Here is a 19,733-nt window from a genome sequence, read left to right on the forward strand (position 1 = left end):
CTGACGCCTTTCATCAGGACAGAACAACACGGGGGTCCCGGTGGTCCGGCACACCAGGGATCATCACATCACCCCCTTTTTACAGCTTATTAGCCGCATCGCCCAATCTGCCATGCGAGTTCCTCTTTGTATGCACTATTTAAGAGTTCTGAACATCTTCAAGTCACGTGACCCGGTCTGGAGAAATAACGGCGCGTCTCGTTAACAATGACGAGATTAAACGCGAAGAGGCCGAAGGAGAACGAAGCCAAATTTCCAGGGAATTTAGCACGTTCAAAGAAGAGCGTTTGGTATCAGCGCGGCAACATCTGTCGCAGCGCCGCCGTAGCGCTTCTTTCTTTTTTTTCCCCAACTTCCTCGTTTTCTTAATCGCGCACGGACAAAACATTCCGCTGATGTCGCAAAGGCTTAAAAGCAGGATTTGCGGCATCTTGACAACAATAACAATTTGATTATTGGCCGGCTAGCCTCCTTATTAGCGGGATTATGGTGTCTGCGTGTGTTGGTTCATTCAGGCCCATTGCTCATGTTATCGTTTTTTTTTCTCTCTACAGCTACATAAGATAAGCTAACATCAACTCAGCGGGGTACGACTTTCGCTTCTAATGAGATTCAAAAACATGCTGAACTTGCGCAATATGTAAAGCCTTGGACAGAAAGTTGAACTTCCAAAAGTACATTGCAGTTGGCGAACAAATATAATAAGTAAACTTTTAGTTTGGTTTGATTACAATTCTATGATGAAGCAAACTCGCCTGCCATGAGCTACAAAAAATAATGCTCGCTTTCTATAGCGGAGCTGTCAGCTGAACGATAGATTCATGATGCTGCGCTGTTCTGATTTCTATCTTCGGCGCAGGACCATTAAAAGCTCTCCGACGAGAAATCGGCAGCGGAGGTGGCGCGCTCAAGTGTGGGGAGGTGTGAGTAACAAAGGCCAAAATGAAGAGAGACATAAAAGAACGGGGGAGGGAGCGCAAGGAGGTCAGGCCCATCACACGCTGCCGTCTCGCCTTCAAAGATGCCTGAGACAGGTGGCAGCTCCAGACAATCTCTCAGCGCAGAGCAGCATCCTCTCAGGAGGTGATAAGAGATTCTTCCGAGCGGGGCACCTTCCCTTCCGTCCCACCCCCTCAGCCTCTTTGGCTTCTCCCTTTGATGTGGCTCCGCCGCCGGCGGCACAGGGGCCGCCAGGACGGACCTTCGGGAAGCGGCGCCCCGGCCCCGGCAACCGCTCGGCTCTCATTAAAGCTCCGCCGCTTAATCCTCTCCGAGGTTTCTACGGCCGGGCCCGAGGGCGGCGGCGGGGAAGCCCAGAGCGCCACCTGCGTGACAAAGAGGCCAAAAATCACTGTGACGCAAGTTCCCCCTTCACTTCTTCCTCACTTCCCTCCCGGTTCCCTTGATAGCACCTTCCAGTGTTGGCGGATTATTCCGGGATGGACGCGGTTGACGGGTTGTGCTAAATGGATTACAACTTTGGCTTCGTTTTGGAGGACGGTGCGAAAACAAGCGATTAGCTTCCAGACGTGAGAGCAGCTGGAGTTCTACTTTAGTTTTGAGGGAGTCGAGTTTATAGTTCCCGGTCTTTATTTTGAAAGATTCCGGCCCGCGTTTACGGAGCCCGTCGACAAAATAGCGGCCTTGGCTTCTTTGTCGCTCAGCAGTAACGCAGAATGTCGGAAGGGGGCCAAATAAATCCCCGCGAGGGTGGAACTAAGATAGACGTCGCCCGACGCTGGTGAGTTAACTTGAGGTTTAAATCAACTCTCCTTGTGTCGGAGACATATCGGCGTTCTGGTGGGGGGGGATCTCAGGGAGATAAAGACTCTGGTGGGTGGGGGGAGGTGTGCAGGCCTGCACTTTTTTTTTCTAGCTACTAAACTGCTGTGTGAATCTCTCTTAGCTTGAGAGGGGGAGGACGGCAAGGGGGGGTGGTTTGGGTGGAGAGGCCGGCGCATAGCGCTTTGTTCGGCTCCCCCCCAGCTTATCCCAATCTGGAGAAATTCAGCAAATGTGGGAGATAGATTGGCGCTCCCCACAGGCCCGCTGAAATAACCCGCACTCCCTGATCCACTCTGGGATAGACTCGGTGGGGAAGGGAGGGGGGCGGGTTGGTGCTGTCACGCATGTTGAGTTCCTCTCTCTAGCAAGACCGGGCTCCTCTGTTTATTCACTAATTAGGTGCTTGGACCTGAAACAATCCAGGTCATTAGGTAAAATCCAAAAAGTGGGTGGGACGACTTATTGCGCAAACCCGCGCAAAAGAAAAAAGATCCTGAACTACCATCTTGTAGTGAAACATCACAAGCATCTGTACGTGTTGGAAAACAGCGACGGCGTTCCGTATAATTTGAGCGCCGGATGAGTGACAGCTGGGATGAGTCGGTCGAGAAGGCGGCGCACAAACCTGATATTAACTCCAAACGTTTACCTCCAAACTTAATCACAGCTCTGCGTTAAGGCCGTGGATTTGGGGCCCCTTCCACAGGCTTGCTTTTCATCTATTTTGAAACTTTTGGGGGGTGGATTATGGGATATCCTCCTCACAGCGCCATCTCGCTTCAAGTTCAACACCAGTCGAGTTCTCAGTGAGTCCGAGACTTGTTTCTGCGACGCTGCTAGTTAAAATTTTGTCTGTAGTTTGAACGCAGTTGTAGTTTTGTTACACTTTTAGTGGAGTCGCCTTGTGGTTTCAGAGTGGTTGTCGTTTTAAGTCCGAAGTTTAGTTCTCCTACCTCGTGCAGTTCCAGCATAGTAATTTGGTGCGGTGGAAGCGCAGCCGTGGGGCCCGATTCACGGCAGGCGTGCCTCGGCGGTGAGCTCAGGCGTCCCGAGCGAGGTGGCATCATAAAACGTGTCGGCGTCAAGCTTCATATGTTCCACATTAGCTCCCTCCGCCCCGCGCAATCCGTCAGAGGCTCTTTGTGCGCTCGCCGAGAGCGTAAACCCGGCCGCGGGCTGACTTGACGACGACAGACTGCCATTGGAAATTGTTTATGAAAACCTGACTGAGATTTACGAGCGGTTACTCGGTTCACTGAGTCTCCTCTCTGGGGAAAAAAAGGAGATTAACACTGTGCTTACATACAGGAAAGGAAAAATATATGCACTTATTTAAAATGTATTGCGCAATCAAAGGTGTAGCGGAATAAATGTTTGAAAAATAACATTTCAAAATGTATGATAAAGGTTAGAGTTAGGTCATAAATTTTCAACAAAGTTGATAATGCAAACTTTTATTTTGTGATTCTTTTCCATACCACTAGAGGGAGCCGGTGCACGATTTGCGGTAATTTGTCAATCACCGATAGAGACGAAAACTTTTCAGTTTCTTTGCATCAAAGTGATTTATAGACAAGGCATGAACTTTTGGAATGTAAAAGATGTGCTTTGGTGCGATAAAGGTTGGGAAACGTTGAAAAGAAATCGCACGCTAAAAAGAGACTGCAAGGTAACGACGGCAAAGAAAAATAAAAAGTAATGGTTTAGGTTTGATCCTCATATTCTTTTGACAGTATTCAAGTGTCCAATAAAAGACGAGGCAATTAGAAGCCCACTTATATTTCGGTGTGTGGAAATTAATGAGCCTCGACAAAGTTTGCCTTTAATTGCCTTTTCGTTAAAACCCGCTTGTAATCGGGTCTTAATGAGAAAAATGAGAGAAGAACAAAAAAAAAAACAGTGTCGCTGCACAAAGTGACATCAGGGTCATTAGGAGGAAACGTTTGGATGATGATGAAAAATCTGGATCAAAACCATGTTTTCAGCGTTTGGGCTTAAGCTAGCCCCCCCTCCCCCTCCCCTTGGCTGTATCTGTGGCCTCAAATGGCCTTCCTTTAGAATATCCAGAAGAGCAGCAGCAGTTAAGCCCTGAAGTAAACACCGAAGAGTCCCCACAGGAAGCTGTGGAGATGGATGGCAGGATGGATCCAGAAGACCCCACCCCCCCACCAGCACTTTGCCCCCCTCCTGCAGTGTGTACATCCCCCCCGGTGACACATGGCTGTTTGCCTCACTAATGGACGTTTGCGCTGGCGTGAAAGAGGCAGCCGGCCGGCTCTGTTTAGACAGAGCTCGGCTTACGTAAACTCGGGAGCACGACTCAAATAAACCACACGGGCCGCAGGCGCAGCACGCGTGGAGAGAGGAACACAGGATTCTGGGTAATGCGGTCCACTTAAGTTTGGGGCATTTGTTATGCTCTCAAATTGGCATTGCAGGCCAGAGCATCAGGCTTTAAGAATGACTGCCCCAAAACATTTGTCCGAGTGGGCTCTGTTTGCAACAGTGATGTGGTCAACCAACCTGAGCGCCCCCCCACCCTCGTTCTTATAAAGCGCCGCTTGTTGAGCCGTCGGCCATCTGCCATGGCGCCGCCGCACGTACCCCGCCAGATGTTCCCCCCCACCGACAAAATAAAAAACGTACCCACAACTTGTATATATTAAAAAAGCAAACATACGGATGACATCAGAGCCTCGCCGCGTGAAGGTATGCAGATGTTGACACGCGCTTTGCCTCGGGGCGCTGCGGCTTGGCAACGTTCAAGTCACACGTGTCCGCCTGTGAATGAAGTCGCTCGGGTGCGCGAGTGTGTGTTTAATGCCGAGGTGGAATGTCATCGCTTGTTGTTGCTGTTGAACTCCTTCCAAGTTTGACAAGCCGACTCGCCCGGTGATTCGTAGGCTCGTCGCAGCTTGTCCGACAGTTCGCACATGCGTGCCAGCACACGTTTAACACGCTGGTGTGAGTGTAAGTTATGTGTGTGTGTGTGTGTGTGTGTGAACAAATTTGTCTTGTAGGTGACTAAAAAAATGACTTATTAAAAAATGAAATGTATCCACAGTTTGCTTTTTAAATCAGGACTAACGAAGCTTCGTGAAGCATTTTTTGTGCAACTTTGCTAGTTTGGTGTTATAGCGCCACCTGTTGCTGTGGCGTCCATTTAGTTTCTGTGCTTTTGTGTGTGTGTGTGTGTGTGTGAACAAATTTGTCTTGTAGGTGACTAAAAAAATGACTTATTAAAAAATGAAATGTATCCACAGTTTGCTTTTTAAATCAGGACTAACGAAGCTTCGTGAAGCATTTTTTGTGCAACTTTGCTAGTTTGGTGTTATAGCGCCACCTGTTGCTGTGGCGTCCATTTAGTTTCTGTGCTTTTGTTTTTTTTGTCAGCCGCACCTCAGTTCTTCCCGGCCTTCCACCCGCCGGTGCCCATCGACGACAGGCACGCGCAGGGTCGCTACATCTACGAGCCGTCGCCCGTGCCGCCTCTCCACGTGTAAGTAGCGACACGCCACACCACTCAATCACCTCGCCGACATTTTTGAAGGTTTTAAAAATGCCCCCTCGAAGTATTTGAAAAGCTCTGAGAAAGAATTCTGCCTGGTCAGTCTTGAGTATTTAAGCCCCCCCCCCCACCTTACACTCACCTTTAATCACACATTTCCACTCCCCCGCTGCAACAAGGCGTCATTTGTATTCGCCGTGTCGGCTCGCCTCGCCTCGTCGTCCTTGCGGCGTTTGTTGGGACACGGAGGAAGCGATCAGCGCGCGACGAGGACAAATTGGACAGGGCAGCTACTTGGGCCGCATTATGTTTGATATTCCTCATCATTATCAGCCCCCGCCCTTTCCTCGTCCTCCTCCACCTTCTCTTCACGCCGTCATATCTCCCCCTCGCCGCCGTGCCGCTAAGCGTAATGAATTTTTGATGCGCCCTCCTCCGCCAGCCCATCGCACCTCTCGGGGGGAGCTGATTGATGCCCCGTGTCAGCGCAAACAAAATGGCAAATATAATTTAGCATTTAGCTTATGCGGAGATAATGGGGCCAACACGTGGCGGCAAACACGGACGCGCGCCAACAGACAGGCTGGCTGGCTTGTTATCCGTCAGGGGGAGAAGGATGGCGAGCGAGAATCGAATTAAGGAGGGGACAAGTTATCTGCCGCCGCGACCACTCGGCTCGCACAAAGTCTTGGACGCCATAAACTCGTCTAAACTTGGTTTTTGGTCGTCTGTACGGCGCTCCTCTATTCCCAATTAACCCAATCAAATCCCAAATTTCCGCTTGAAGCGCCGATGCATTCTGGGATGCGTCCCGTGGCCCGAGGACAGACTCCCGGAGAAATATGGCATTGTTTGAAACAAGTTCTCCTCGGTGAGAGGAATTCATCGTTATTAGCACCGTGCCAACTGTGGCTAAGTACACGGGCGCTATTATTGCAGTACTTCCCCATGCAGCCTCTCATTATGGGCTGTAATTACACTTGGGTCGGACCCCGCGGCGCTTCCATCAATCCAGCCCGGCGTCCCCCACTTTTTTTTTTTTTTATATGCCAGGCGCGCGAGTCCGCCGCAAACAACCTGCCGCGCTTGTTTCCTCATCCGCCGTCTGAACGCGGCAACGCAATCGCATCCTATTAGTGTGACGGCCTAATTGAAACATGTTTATTTATGGCCGCTGCTTTGGGACGAGGCGCGGCCGTTAGCGGCGCGGGCTAACGGGCTCCGGCGTTATGAGGCGGGCGGAATTGAATTAAAAGCTCATAAAATGAAATATGCTCCGTATTAGCTGTTTGACACTTAATTTGCCTTCAAATGAGCGGAGAAAATCACAAATGAACTGTCCTTTGTTTTTCAGCTCCCTTTCTTACCTCTCTGCCACGATTAGGCGAGGGGGAGCGCAATTACAGACACAGGCTAATCGTTTACTTTATGAATTTCTGAAGGGGGAGGTAACAATATGCCATTGAATATTAAAGCCCACGGCTTGGAAAGGGTGGTGCTGGATGGGGCTCGACTTGAAATCCTCAGTTCATTAATAGACATCTCCAGAGACGTAGATTTGTAAATTTACAAGGGTAAAGTTTAAGAAACTTGCATTTGCAGTAATATAAGTATTTATTTTTATCCAAAGGAATAAAAAGTACTGTATTTGACTGGGAGTATTGGTATATTGTCTGTCGACATGTGTTGCTCCACTGTTTGTATTCATATCGCTGTCGCTTCAAGGCTTATAATGCTGCAAGGTTGAATAGTTAGCTGCTCTATGGAGTTTCGCATTGTTTGCTAGCATAAAGCTAAACAGACTTTCTTAAGAATGTGGTTTTCTTCATTTCATTCTCTTGCCATCATCCGAAAAGTTGAAGTGAGCTGAAGCGTATCACTTTCACGTCAAACTGTTGCTCCAGTCAAGTAGACCGTAACAATTTACCCGCCTTTTCCAACAAGCAGCAGTTTCATTCTAAAATCAACACGTTCACAGCTGAAGAGCACACCCATCGGCGGGGGTCCCGCCGTCGCTTTTGTGCCGGGGGCGAGGGGTTCTCCAGCCCGGGGCGCCGCTTTTATCGCCCAACCTCGGACAACACGGCCAAGCTTTGGCCCCGTTACCTAGCGACCGGTCGCAACAATCGCAAGTATTCGCGCGGAGTCAATGATCGGCATCGGTTCTCAATGGTGGGGAGACCCCGGGCCCCTTGTTGTGAGGACAGCACTAACAAAAGCTTCTTATTGACTGCCTTTTGACTCTGTGTGGATTTAGGAGATGATTACTCCAAATGAGTCAATTAAAGCAGCGACTCTCAAAGTAGGGCTCCTCTGCAAGCCATCAAAACCATCTCGTGATATAACAAATTGGGCCCTGGACCCCAAAAAGTCCAGACTGAAAAGGCCTCGCAAGTCTAGTGCGCCGACAAAGAATTCTAACCACTGGGTGCATTTTGAAGATTTATTTTCTCAAGACAGGTTTTGCACCCGCTGATGTCCGAAAAAGGAAGTTATTTTCTGCATGTCTGGATGGCGAGGGCAGGGCGTGTGCTATGGATTTCTTTCGAGTGTGTGTTTGTTCAGCTGCGTGAGGATTTCATGCACGCAGAGACCATAAAAGACTGGACCCAATTGTGTGCCATCAATATCATTTGCAACGTTATGACAAAGTCAGAAGCGCTAAGTCAAAGCTATGCTAACACACTCGCATAATGTTGCTTTGAGACTGCCTGAGTGACGACACTGTTATCAAGAATCTCGGAATTAGCATCGACTCTACTTTCCACCACAATGCATATTTTGCGCCAAGTTTTATTGCTAACTTTCACACACAATGCCCTCTGTTGTGTGTGTGTTGTGTTTCTCAAGGATGTGGCCCTGTTTTGTTATTTACATAAACTGTTGTCAGAGCGCCCAATCTGCGCATGGAGGAGCAGCGCGGTGCTTAGCATAAAGAGCGCAGCCTTATCGCAAACCAGCTCCCCCTCCCGGCCCCCCATCCAGATGGGATGAAGCTGAGCGTGTGCACACTAATACACACTTGCGCACACACACACATGCATAGTGGAAAACAATAGGAAGACAAAAGGCCCTTGTGTAGTTTTGTCGTAAAAAGAAAATATGCGTGTTTTTCAAATATTTGCTTATGTTTGTCTTCTTCAGCAATTGACTGTCTGCATAAAACTATGCAAAGAAAAAGTTCAAAGTTACGGAGAAAGAAAAAAAAAAGTTGTAAGATTGGAATGTTCTGGGAATAAAATATTACAAGCCAGAGAAGGATTGCGTAATAAATCACAGCCATAATTAAGCACGCGTGTCCAATCATCTCCGGCCACATAGGGGGCGCTGTCACACATGCGTCGTACGCTTCTTCATCTTCCTCTCCGTTTGTCGCGGGTCACCTCTCGTCCGTTGACGCCTCCCTTTCGACTTTCCCACTCCCTGCGTTTGTGGTGATGATTGGGGTGTGTGTGTGTGTGGGGGGGGGGAATAGGCGGTCACGCAGTGGCTCTTCATGATTAATGGTGTTTATTCTTGACAGAAGCCTCCCTTTATTTATCTGCATTGCAGCCCGGCTGATACTATCAGTCACCTGAATGAAAAATATTCAGTCATACCAATTTTGCAGTATAATTGAGTAGAGTCACTTCCTTTCACTGTCCTCCTCCTCCCTCCCCCTCCTCTTCCTCTTCTTCTTCGTCCTCGCCGGCTCTCCGAGCTCTATCTGGCAGCCTTATCGTCGCCGCGGTAATTTTTCGCGCCGCGTTTGTTTGATATGGAGAGGCTGGCTTGAGCCGCATTTGACATAAAGCCTCTTCAATTTTCGAGCGACGGGAAAAAAAAAAATCCCGAAAGTTATGCAGCACTGTGTGAAAATGCAGCAGAGAAAGGAGATAAATAGACGGGGTAGATAGATTCAAGCTGCTTTATTATATCGGCAAGTTTTTTTTTTTTTTTAAGGACCCTAAATGGGCTGCTCCGTGCACTCCGCTGGGATGTTTTTGCAGACGGGAGTGGAGAGCCAAAAGGCCAGAGCAGTGGTTAATACGTCTGCCTTGCAGGTCTGAGATTCTGGGTTTGAGTCTGGGGTGTGTAGGTTTATTTTCTTTCCACATTCCAAAAGCAGCTACGTTCACTTTAATGAAGTCTAAATAAAGCTAATTGACCTAAATTTTAATTTAACTTTAACGAAAGAGCTTGTGCTAACTTTCTAAATGACTCGTGTGATTTATTCTATTCTTAATCTGTGAATGTATCAAGTAACGTGTCATTTCAGTACATTAACAAAAGGCGAGGGGAGAGGGGACTATATTCATCCCTTGTTTGTAGCATGTTAGCGGATTAGCGTTTCTTAGCAGCAGTCATTTGTCCCCAGCCATTCATGTTTGAGGTCTCCATTTGCGGCTCCCCCGTGGAGCACAAAGGAGGTACGCGTCTGAGGGGACCTGATAACAGGCAGGTGTGTGTGTGCATGTGCGTGCGTGTGTCCTCTGTGTGGCCTTTTTTTTTTTTCTTTGTAAACCAATCACATGGCTCTTGCGACGCTTACAAACACAGCATCCAACAATACACACAAGGATCAGTTTTCTCTACTCTGTTTGAACATCTAAAGTTGAGATCCTTCTTTGCCTCTTCTTCTGGCCTCTTAACATGTCTTGCAGTCCAGCTCAGCGCTGCCAGGCATATTGTGGCACAAAGTGGTACTGCGCTCTAAATTCCGACTAGCCTATACGGTTGTGAAATCTATGGGGAAAAAAATGGCGAAACTCTACGAAGCGTTCTTCTCGCCACAACACAAACGTGGACTTTGCATTAGTCTGATCGAGACGTCCAGACCCGACGAGTCCACTCCGGGGGCCACTTAGTGCCAGCGAGCAAGGAGAGCCGGCCAAAGGAAGGCGGGCCGTCGTAAATCCGCTCTCTCAAGCAGCGGCGTTCTTTATCGCCTCCAAATTTCACTCCTTTTACACCAGCCAAAATAACTTTACGGCGTATAAAATTATCCGTCTTATCAGATGTGACGTCCGTTCCTCCTGATAGCTGATCGCTTCATGGCAAAAAGACTCTTGTTTTATAGAGTGAAATAATATAGTGGAGTGCAGCTTAAAAAAAAAGTCCTTTTTTTTTTTTTTTTTTACTTCAATTATTTTTATTTAAAATATTGACATCTAATCCATCATAATTGCTAATAGTGTTTTTTGTGAAATTTCAAGTGAACTGAATAGAACGTAATTATCATTGTAAATAATGATCACACTAATGAAACCAAAACATAATTGCTGCATAACCATAAATTGATTGAGTTTTCCCGCAGCCGTTTAGCGTTTTTCTGCATAACGCCGCCCCGTCGCGTGGGCCTCGGATGCGAGCGCCATGATGAAATATGAAGGGGCGCCGCTTGACGTTTTATTAGTCCAACAAGATGGATGAAATGGCCGCCGCAAAGTAGGCCGGTCGGCCGGCCGCTCGCTGGCTTCTCCACTGGCGCCCGAGCTTGTTGGGCTTCTCCATCCTTCCGCACTAATGCCGCCAAGTGTGTATTAAGAGCCAGTGATGGATTTCATGGCGGAAAAGCCGAGATTCTTTCCGTCTCATACCTGATGCTTCGCCTTTGTTCCCTTGCTGCTTTTGCTATGATTCAGCTCAGATCAATCCGAAGGATTACGCGTCTCCGGCGGCGCGTTTGTGCCGTCTTGTGGCGCGCGCGCTATTGTTTGTGACGACTTCAGGCCCGACCACGCGGCCGCTCTGTGATGCGGCGGATTGAAAGGGAGGGAGGGGGCGCTATCATGCGGGGTTGAGTCACGGAACCACGCCGATTTCGCTCGCCTGACACGCTCGTGTGTGGGGGTCAGGGGTTGGAGTTTGGAGGGGGAGCGGGGTCTTTAGCTGCAGGCGCTGGGTGAGCCCCCTGCGCGCAAAAGAAAAGATGGATGCGCTTCCTTCCTGTTTTTGTTGTGAAGCGGCCCGCTAGCCCGGGGCGAGCCGCAGGAAGTCAAAACACTGACAGCTAATTCCGCTGCCGCTTAGACTCTCACCTTGCCCTCACCTGTAAACACAACAATCCTACCCGCTAGTTTGCGGCCAGAAAAGTCGAGCTCTTCGGTTGAACCCAGGGGGGGCGGACCGTCCTCACATTTCTGCAAGATAGAAAGACCGTGACAAAAAAAGAATTTTACCCCTCATGCATGCTTTAAAGTTTCCCTTAAAATAGTTGAGTGGTGTCAGGAAGGTCACTGGTGTAAAAAGAAATGTGCCAAACAAGTCATGCGAGTGACTCGCCATGGTGCCCCCCTGCAAGGACAACAGTGGAAATTCATCAAAGTGGAACCTTCCAAGCAGTGCTTGTAAAAAGATGTGGATTGTTCCCTGATTCGTTTGATAGTTCCGGGGTGGGTGGGAGGGGGTTGCGGGCATTTTGTGTAATTTCTCTTTCATGTTTCCTCAGTAGACTTGTTTTGTTCTTATCTCGTTGGCTGGAATGAGCTCTGATTGCAGCATGTAAAAAAAAAAAAAACGCCCGGCAATGGGAAGTTCAAAAACTAGAATGGAAATCTGTCAAAAGCCGACGATCCACATTTGGGTCATACGTACGCACCTCCTCTGAAAAAATGTAAAAATAGCAACGATGGCAGTTAAAGTGTCCAATCGGGTTGGTGTTCTGAACTCTACGGGACCTTGAGTAGAAAGCCTGACCCCGCCCCCTTCCAGCTGAGGCCTTTGATGTTCGGCGGAGAGGGCTCCCCACCCATCAGGGTTGCATATTTGGTCCGGGTGCCCAGCAACTCCCAGCATCATCCTGGCCAGGGCCTCGGCACGTTTGGCTGCGGTAGAACGAAGAAAAAAAAAAGTCCAATCAAAGCTGCGCCGCTTGTAAATCAAGACTGTGTTTCTTTGTGGTGCAGAGGTATTCCGACGTGGCGCACTTCCTGTTGTTGCAGACCGCTGTGTCAACACCGGTCCGGCCCGGTCTAGCAGCCGCCACCGCCACAATGATACCTTCAGTGTCCGAATGAAGCCGTCAAGCAAACGACAAAAAAAAAGTGTCTGCGTTGACGCGACCTCGCTTTCCAAGCACAAGACGAGTCTCGCTTGGACACTGTGGAGGAAAAAAAAAAAAAAGCCTCAAACATCTCCCGGCGGCATATTTATACCCTGGCACATCCAGTCGAGCAGGAGCGGGAATAAAACAACATCCTGTGGCCGCCCCGCGTGTTAACATGCCTCGTCGTAAAAAGACGCCGCTTTGAGCCGCGGGGAAGGAAATGGATTCCACATGTGCGTTACTAACCCTTTCCTTGCACGCATCATCGGGGGGACTTTGGGGGAAGGCCGCGTAGATCTTTGTGAAGGTGTGGGAAAAGTGACACGTTGGCTTCATCCACGATACCGGACAGTTCGGTCGGTTCGCTCTTATATTGGACTTTGCAGGTGATGACTCCTCTGAGCTCATCAGTACGGCACTAATATTCGTCCTTCTTTGCAGAGGATCAAGAATTCCCTGTATGACTGTTACATATTGTGTCTGTTTTTTTTAGCGCTGCGATATTGATGCTATCTGATGTTAGCATTAAGCTTTGTGGAATGAAATGATTAAAAAAAAAAAAACGGGATCAAAGTACAACTTTAGTGTTGATGTGTGTGAGACATGTCATCACACACTCAAGCCTTGAACGCACTCCAGCAGACCCTTTGGGCTAATTAAAGAAAGGCGCTGTTAGCAGTGAGCGTGTGTTCAAGTGTGTGTGTGCGCGACCTTTAATAATGTGTGCTGGGCTCATTATTGGCCCCGGGCCTGAGCTCTTTCATTAGCTGTGGAGCGGAGGGCCGACGGGGGGATCAGGGGACGGGGCGGAGGTCGTAATTGGGCCGTTCCGCTCGCCCCCCTTCGAGGCTCAAGGTCACGGCGAGACAAACTCTTCGGCCATGTCTGGCCGCTCGCTCACTCACCCCTCCCTCGCTTCTTCTCGCTTCCTCCTGGGGTCTTTGGTCACAGCGTACGAGGGTCTGCTGGGAGGAGGAAGCGAAGAGGGGGAGATGCGGAGGGGCTAATTCGGTCTAATCTCTCAACCCGTTAATGTGCGAGTGATATGTGGATTTCTCCTCGTCCTCGAGGGGGGGAGGCCTTTGTGATGAAGGCCGTCATTAGGAAGTTTCCTACCCCTCCTAGCCAATTACAAGAATGGAGACGGCAGAAACTTTTTGTCCGCTTTTATTGCACACATCAGAAAAGATGAAGAGAATAAGTTCCGTGGAAGTGCTCATTATTGGACTGATCACATGTTTCAAAGTTGATGACTGATTTTGTTCCCCTCCCCGCAGGCCTCCGGCGCTGGCGGGCAGTCCGGCCTTCTCGGACATCTCCCTCATCCGCATCTCGCCGCAGCGCAACCCTTCGGTGGGGGCCGAGTCTCCCTTCCACTCGTCGCACCCGTACATCAACCCCTACATGGACTACCTGCGTTCCCTGCAGCCCCTGGCCAGCCCGTCCATCTCCGTGCTGTCGGCCACCAGAGGCCTCAGCCCCGCCGATGGTGAGAACTGAAAAAAAAATGTCTGGTAATCGCTGCCATTGATTAGTCAGCTTTGATCAGGACGCACCCGATTGCTGGGATCAGGCTATTTCCTGGCGGGTGAGAGGCAAGCAGATCCGTCTCTATTAAGACCCAGGGGCTCGCTCAGATGCTATCCGGCTGATGAGGGTCATGTGATGGGGGGGTGGTGGGGGGGTGGCTCAGGAGGCTAATCCTTTTGATCTGTGAGTCATGTCCAAGACCAGCAGGGTCACTTACTGTTCCACCACAGCAGGGGAGGGGAAGGCGGGATCTGTAATAAGTCTTTGATGAAAATATGTTTACATTTGATAGACGCCATATTTGAATGTGAAAATTTTGAATTCATTATTTTGATTTGTTTGCATCTGTTTGTGCGTGTGCAAATGACACCACTTCATTAGGTACACCCTCTTTGGGTTTTAGTTCTTGATGAGTCTCACTTTAATTTCCCCCCTCTATGCTCTTGATCTGTACACTAATTAGCTCTTTTAATCAGCGCTCTGGTTAATTAACTCATCCGTGGCAAGTCGCCTTCTTATTGGACACTTAAAAAGGAGCATTTGAGCGCTGATGAATGACTGAACGGCATCTAATGGAGCTTTAAAAGTGGGTGGGATCCTCCGTTCGCTCATTGTGTGTTCCATCAACAGTAAAAGTGCCCAAGAACAAACACACACACACACGCGCAAGATGCCCCCAGGATGGCACTAGGATGCCAGCGTTCCTTCTTTAGAAAGCCAAGCAAAGCTCTCCTTCTTCTCTTTCTCAGTGCAGCACGCACACATGCGTCCTTCTGAATGGGCCACATTACGGCTCAATGCAAATGCAAAGCTCGGGTGGAACCGCTCAGACAATCGACAAACTCCCCACTTCTAACAAGGATATAATACCCAGATCAAATTAATTTAGCTAACCCCCCCCCCCCCCACTTATGCTGCCAATCGCATGCAGGAAATCTCCTCATCGCGTCTTTTCTGGAGAGAGTGTGGGGGGGGGGGGGTCTGTGGTTCTGAACACATTCCATCTTCGCATCCAAACCCGCCGTCTTCTTTCAGGGAATATTTGCATAAGGAAAAGCCACCAGCGCCAGATGTTTATTTTTAGGCAACCGTTGAAGGACTTATGGAACGCCATAATGAGGGGGAAGGACTCGGCGAATGAAGGCGAAGGCGGAATGAAGGCGGGATATCCAGCGCTGCTGCGTGCGGCCAAGGTTTAGGCCTTTTGTTTCGCCGCTTGCCTATCTGCGCGCGGCAGATAGCTAGCTACACGTGCCAACGAAAACACTCGACGTCAAAAAAAAAGATCAACATCTCAAAACCGGGTCAGATGGGTCAGTTGGACCTGCTGCATGACCATATAAGATAAAAAATCAAACGGTGCATTACAAAATTCTTTCCAAGTGTTTTCAATTTCAGTTTGACGCATTTTCAACAGGAACTTGTGTGTGTGCAGCCCCCCATGCTGGCCTGACGCCTTCCGAATACTACCATCAGATGGCGCTGCTGGCGGGCCACCGCAGCCCTTACGCGGCCGACTTGCTCCCATCCGTGACCTCGGCCGGGGCGAGCGCCGCTGGCGCCCTGCACATGGAGTACCTGCAGGCCATGGACAGTAAGTGCAAAACCCAGACACCATCTGAAAATTCTTTTGCACGATGAAATATCACTAAAATTTACAAGATAGTCCCTTTTTAAAAAAAAAAAGCTGACGCTTGATGCTTAGCTAAATAAGAAGCGGGGCGAGGTCGGGGCCGCGCCTCGTCGTCTTGCCGACAAACTAATTAAAAGTCAACAAAGTTTGCGCGGCTATCGGGAAATTAATTGCTGTTAAGCGCCTATTGGAGTGTCCCGCCATTCATCACGGGGGGAAATCCTTTCTTCTTTGTCACGTTTTAAGATTAATGGAGTGAAACAAAACAATTAGGGGCACGTTTTAGCGGCCGTGCGCTGCTCTTTACTTAAAAGCGGCTTGTGATCATCGGCGGCTAAAAATTCATCGGCAGCTAAAATACCAACAGAATGGACTCCATTAGGAGGCTTTCCGTGATAATCTGGACGAAGGTGACTTTTGGAGCGTAATTAGCGACAGTGTGAGCTGTGCTAAAGAAACAATGGGCCTGTTAGCCTCGTAGCGCTTTTCACAGGCTCAGTTCCCACTGCCTAATTAGTGCCAAAATTCTCGGATAATAGCGCGATTGGATTCATTGCCCGATTTGTGGTCGATTAGAACCTACTTTCTCTCATCATCACAAGTAAATGTTTGAATTCAGGTTTGCTAGCCAATTAGTCAGTCGAAAAAATGAACACAAACAAGCATCGTGCTAAAGCTAATTGTATCAAAAGCGCTAAATTACAAAATATCAATAGGATTTAAAGACCCAGTGTGAAGACAGCTCATGCTATTCATTCTGAAGATGTTTCAAGATGGTGAAGGAGACTTTTCCGCATGTTGGGCTAGGCTGGCGCCCGGGATAGAAAGGCCTCTCGGGACTGATGTTTATTAGCGCGCCGCTCAAATGATGAATCGGCCTCACGCCGGGACAGAGAGAGAGGGGCGTCCCGGCCCCCCGAAGCACAACTGTCCCTCTAATTTCCTCTTGATTTATGGACAGCCGGCCCACTTATGCGCCGCCTCATTAATTTCTTTGGCCGCGCAAGGATTCCGATAGCGGACTGACAGAGCCTCCAAAAACTTACCAAACAGGTATGCCGACGTCAACCGTGGTGGGAAGCGGACAAATAAAAATCAAGACATCACTTTCAGGGACCCCGAAGAATCGATGTGCGTGTTCTTGGAAATCTTTTTGGGAACCTCCAAAAATTAGCGCCAGACCCATATGGATTTTTCATGTTAGAAATTGAACAGGAAGTCGGCCATTTTGTTTTGAATCAGTCTTTTGGGGCCATATTTAAAGGTGAGTGTGTTACCAAACTCCGATTAACAAATTTGCCCAAATGAGTCCCTTGATTGATGGACGATGCTCTCAAATGTGGGCGGAGCAAGTTTGATGATCAGTTTGAGGATTTGTTGTGGAAAGGGCTTCGTAATCGTAGACTTGGCAATACTTTCTCTATGTTTGTTTATGTAAAGGTAGTTGTTGCTTTGCTTAAACCCTTATGTACAAACCCGCCACAACAGTTTTGACACACACACGTGCGCACACACACACACACACACGCGCTGATTAACATGTGAATGGAGCGTTCTGTAATCGTTGGATGTGTCAACTGAAGAGACGGAGCATTTACATTTGGGAGATGGATGGATTGTTGTGGGGGACGTAAATACGGGGGTGGCTGTGTGTGCGTGCGAGGGGGGGGGGGGGTGATTTAGACTGCGTAAGCCCTTTTTGTTTGCCTTTTATGAAACAAGCCGAAATGTTTTATTTGCGAGTCTTGAGTCACAAAGTCATTGTGTCACAGTGCCGCATCCCTTCATTGCCCCCCCCCCTTCATTCCCTCCGCCCCCCAACCACTGTTGTTCCCTGTCTTGTTTGTGACATCGCCGTGTGAAAAGACAACAAAAGTCATGTTTTAATCTCCACCCGTGGCTCTTTGTGCGTGTGCGCAGAGAATGGCGGCCGCCTTTTGCCGCCTTTTTTTTTTACCCATTCAAACCATTTTTTTTTTTTTCTTGATTGCATCTGAATGAGGAGTCAAATTGGACCGGGAGACGTATTAGCATACACCGTCGGAGCATTCGGCCCGACATGAAAGGCTTGTTTTCTTCGGCGTGAAATGCAAGCAGTGCATCAAGTGACAGCCGAGCACTCAGTCACGCCATCGCTTTTGTTGCGTGATTGACAAAGATGTCATCTGGAAAACTTTTGTAGTGCTCAAAGTTCTTTTCCGGACTCGCAATGAGCTTTTCGGTCCTTCTCGCAGGTTCTCGCTTCTCGAGCCCCAGGCTGCCGTCGCGGCCCAGCAGGAAGCGACCGCTGCCCATCTCGCCGCTGTCGGAGCACAGCTTCGACCTGCAGACCATGATCCGCAACTCGCCCAACTCGCTGGTCACCATGCTCAACAATTCGCGCTCCAGCTCTTCCACCAGCGGATCCTACGGACACCTGTCGGCCGGAGCCATCAGGTAAACCTGTCACCAATCACTCTACGATGAGTAAACATCAAACGCTTCAATTCAAGTTGATAGCCCAAAATGAATTATGGCTCCGGTATAGACCCCTGTGGGACGCCACACTCAATGTCATGGTCTCACTAGGCGGAGAACCTCGCTGTGTAAACTCGCTCTGTTGTGACATCACAGTGGGGCAGAATTCCGCGAGGGCTCGCTCACAGACACTTTTTCAGAAACGGACGACAAAAGATTTCCTCATGTCGGCGTCGAAGAGTGTCGAATGTTGTGGGTGACCATTCATTGTGACGGCTCGCTCTCTCAGCGGTTCATAAGTCTGCCGATCTTATTACGGGCGTGGAGGAAAATCGATGTGCTGAGACGCATTTGGGGGCCCGCGTGCTTGTCATATCAGTCACGGGCGCGCCGCCTCGGCCTATTTGGGTCCTGTCATCTGGATGGCGGTCCGAGTCGGCGGCGTGATTGATCAGGCTCCCTGCGCGGATCGCTGATCAATGGCCACGGGTGCGGCCATGGATCTTTCCCCCGCTGCTCGCTATCTTCTTTTCCTCGGCCGCCCGTCCGTCCGCTGGGGTGACTGACGCCAGCCGCCAGAGAAATGCTCACCCACACGGAGTCTTGACACCGATACTCTTTGGACATTTTGATTTTGAGTTCAATTCAAAACCTTCATCTGCACCACCAGGTAGAGCGACTAGAACAGAAGTACTGTATAAAAGTCACCTGACTGTTTTTTTCCCCCCAGTGAATTCTAACTTTGCACTTGAAATCAACCTTCCTGTTTTTGCAAGGCTTTGATGAACCAAGCTCAATTTCACACTTTTTATTTATCGTGCAAATCGTCGCCCGCTCCGAGCATGTCGCCGCCGCCACTAAAGCTTCGCCGCCGGGCCAGCTGGTTCCGGCATTAGCGCAACCTCGTCTTCTGTCAGATTGTCCTCGGGGTGCTGGTGGGTGGGGGTGGGGTCGAGCAGCAGAGGCACTCTGCCGAGTGAGCCATCACTGGAATGATGCCACTTTGTTATTTCCGTTTACTTCTCATCTGAACAATTGTGACTTGTTGTTTGTGTGTGTGTCTGCTTGCGGCTAGCCCGGCGTTGAGCTTCGCCTACCCGCCCACGCCGGTGGCCCTACATATGCACCAACAGCTGATGGGCCGCCAGCCAGGTTTGGCGGGTTCCGCCTTCGGCCACAGCCCGCCGCTCATCCACCCGACGCCGGCCTTCGCTACCCAGAGGCCCGTTTCTGGCTTCGCTGCCGCAGCCGCAGCCGCCGCCGGGCTGGCCGCCGCCGAGCGTTCGGCCATCTCGGGCGACTCTTCGCAGGTCAGAGAAAGGGGCAGCTCTGCCAACTTGACAAATGGGAATTGTGTGTTTGTTTTCAAGCACGTTGCAGTCCTTATAAAAGGAAGAATATGACACCTGACCGCCACCATTTCTTGCTGTCATGTTTTCATAAGCAGCAATGTAATGCTAAATAAAAACAGCCGCGGAAGAAATGGAACTTCTGTATCTGTACTTGTATTCAAGTACAGCGTGCGAGTACCACCTCTGGCCATTCATCACATCACGGCAGTAATAGATACCATATCCGCTGCCGCACGCCAGCCACGCCTCGCAAACGCCGGCCGTAGCGTCCGTCCTCCCGGGAGTTACGCCGCCCGACAGCGAGGGGCTTGTTAGCATCGCAGCTCGCCGCTCACTCCATTAATCACAAGAGAAGGAGGGGGCGAATATTGACACGGATGGATGGATCCAAAGGGGTTTTACTTTACTTCACCTGGCGCCGACTGTATGTGCGGGCCCACG

General features: G+C 49.6%; 1 protein-coding gene across 2 annotated transcripts in view; it reads left to right on the top strand.

Moving 5' to 3' along the window:
- gli3 (GLI family zinc finger 3) overlaps positions 1 to 19,733 on the top strand; it is a 56,820-nt gene that overhangs the window by 27,145 nt on the left and 9,942 nt on the right. The window contains exons 4-8 of one of the 2 annotated variants that reach the window (XM_061265839.1): positions 5,179 to 5,284; positions 13,598 to 13,809; positions 15,268 to 15,444; positions 17,718 to 17,919; positions 19,016 to 19,250. In XM_061265839.1, coding sequence (XP_061121823.1) covers positions 5,179 to 5,284; positions 13,598 to 13,809; positions 15,268 to 15,444; positions 17,718 to 17,919; positions 19,016 to 19,250 — 932 coding nt within the window. The remainder of the gene's footprint in view (positions 1 to 5,178; positions 5,285 to 13,597; positions 13,810 to 15,267; positions 15,445 to 17,717; positions 17,920 to 19,015; positions 19,251 to 19,733) is intronic. The other variant, XM_061265840.1, reaches the window with a different exon arrangement.

The sequence above is a fragment of the Syngnathus typhle genome, linkage group LG19 (assembly GCF_033458585.1).
Source record: "Syngnathus typhle isolate RoL2023-S1 ecotype Sweden linkage group LG19, RoL_Styp_1.0, whole genome shotgun sequence".
Lineage (NCBI taxonomy): Eukaryota > Metazoa > Chordata > Actinopteri > Syngnathiformes > Syngnathidae > Syngnathus > Syngnathus typhle.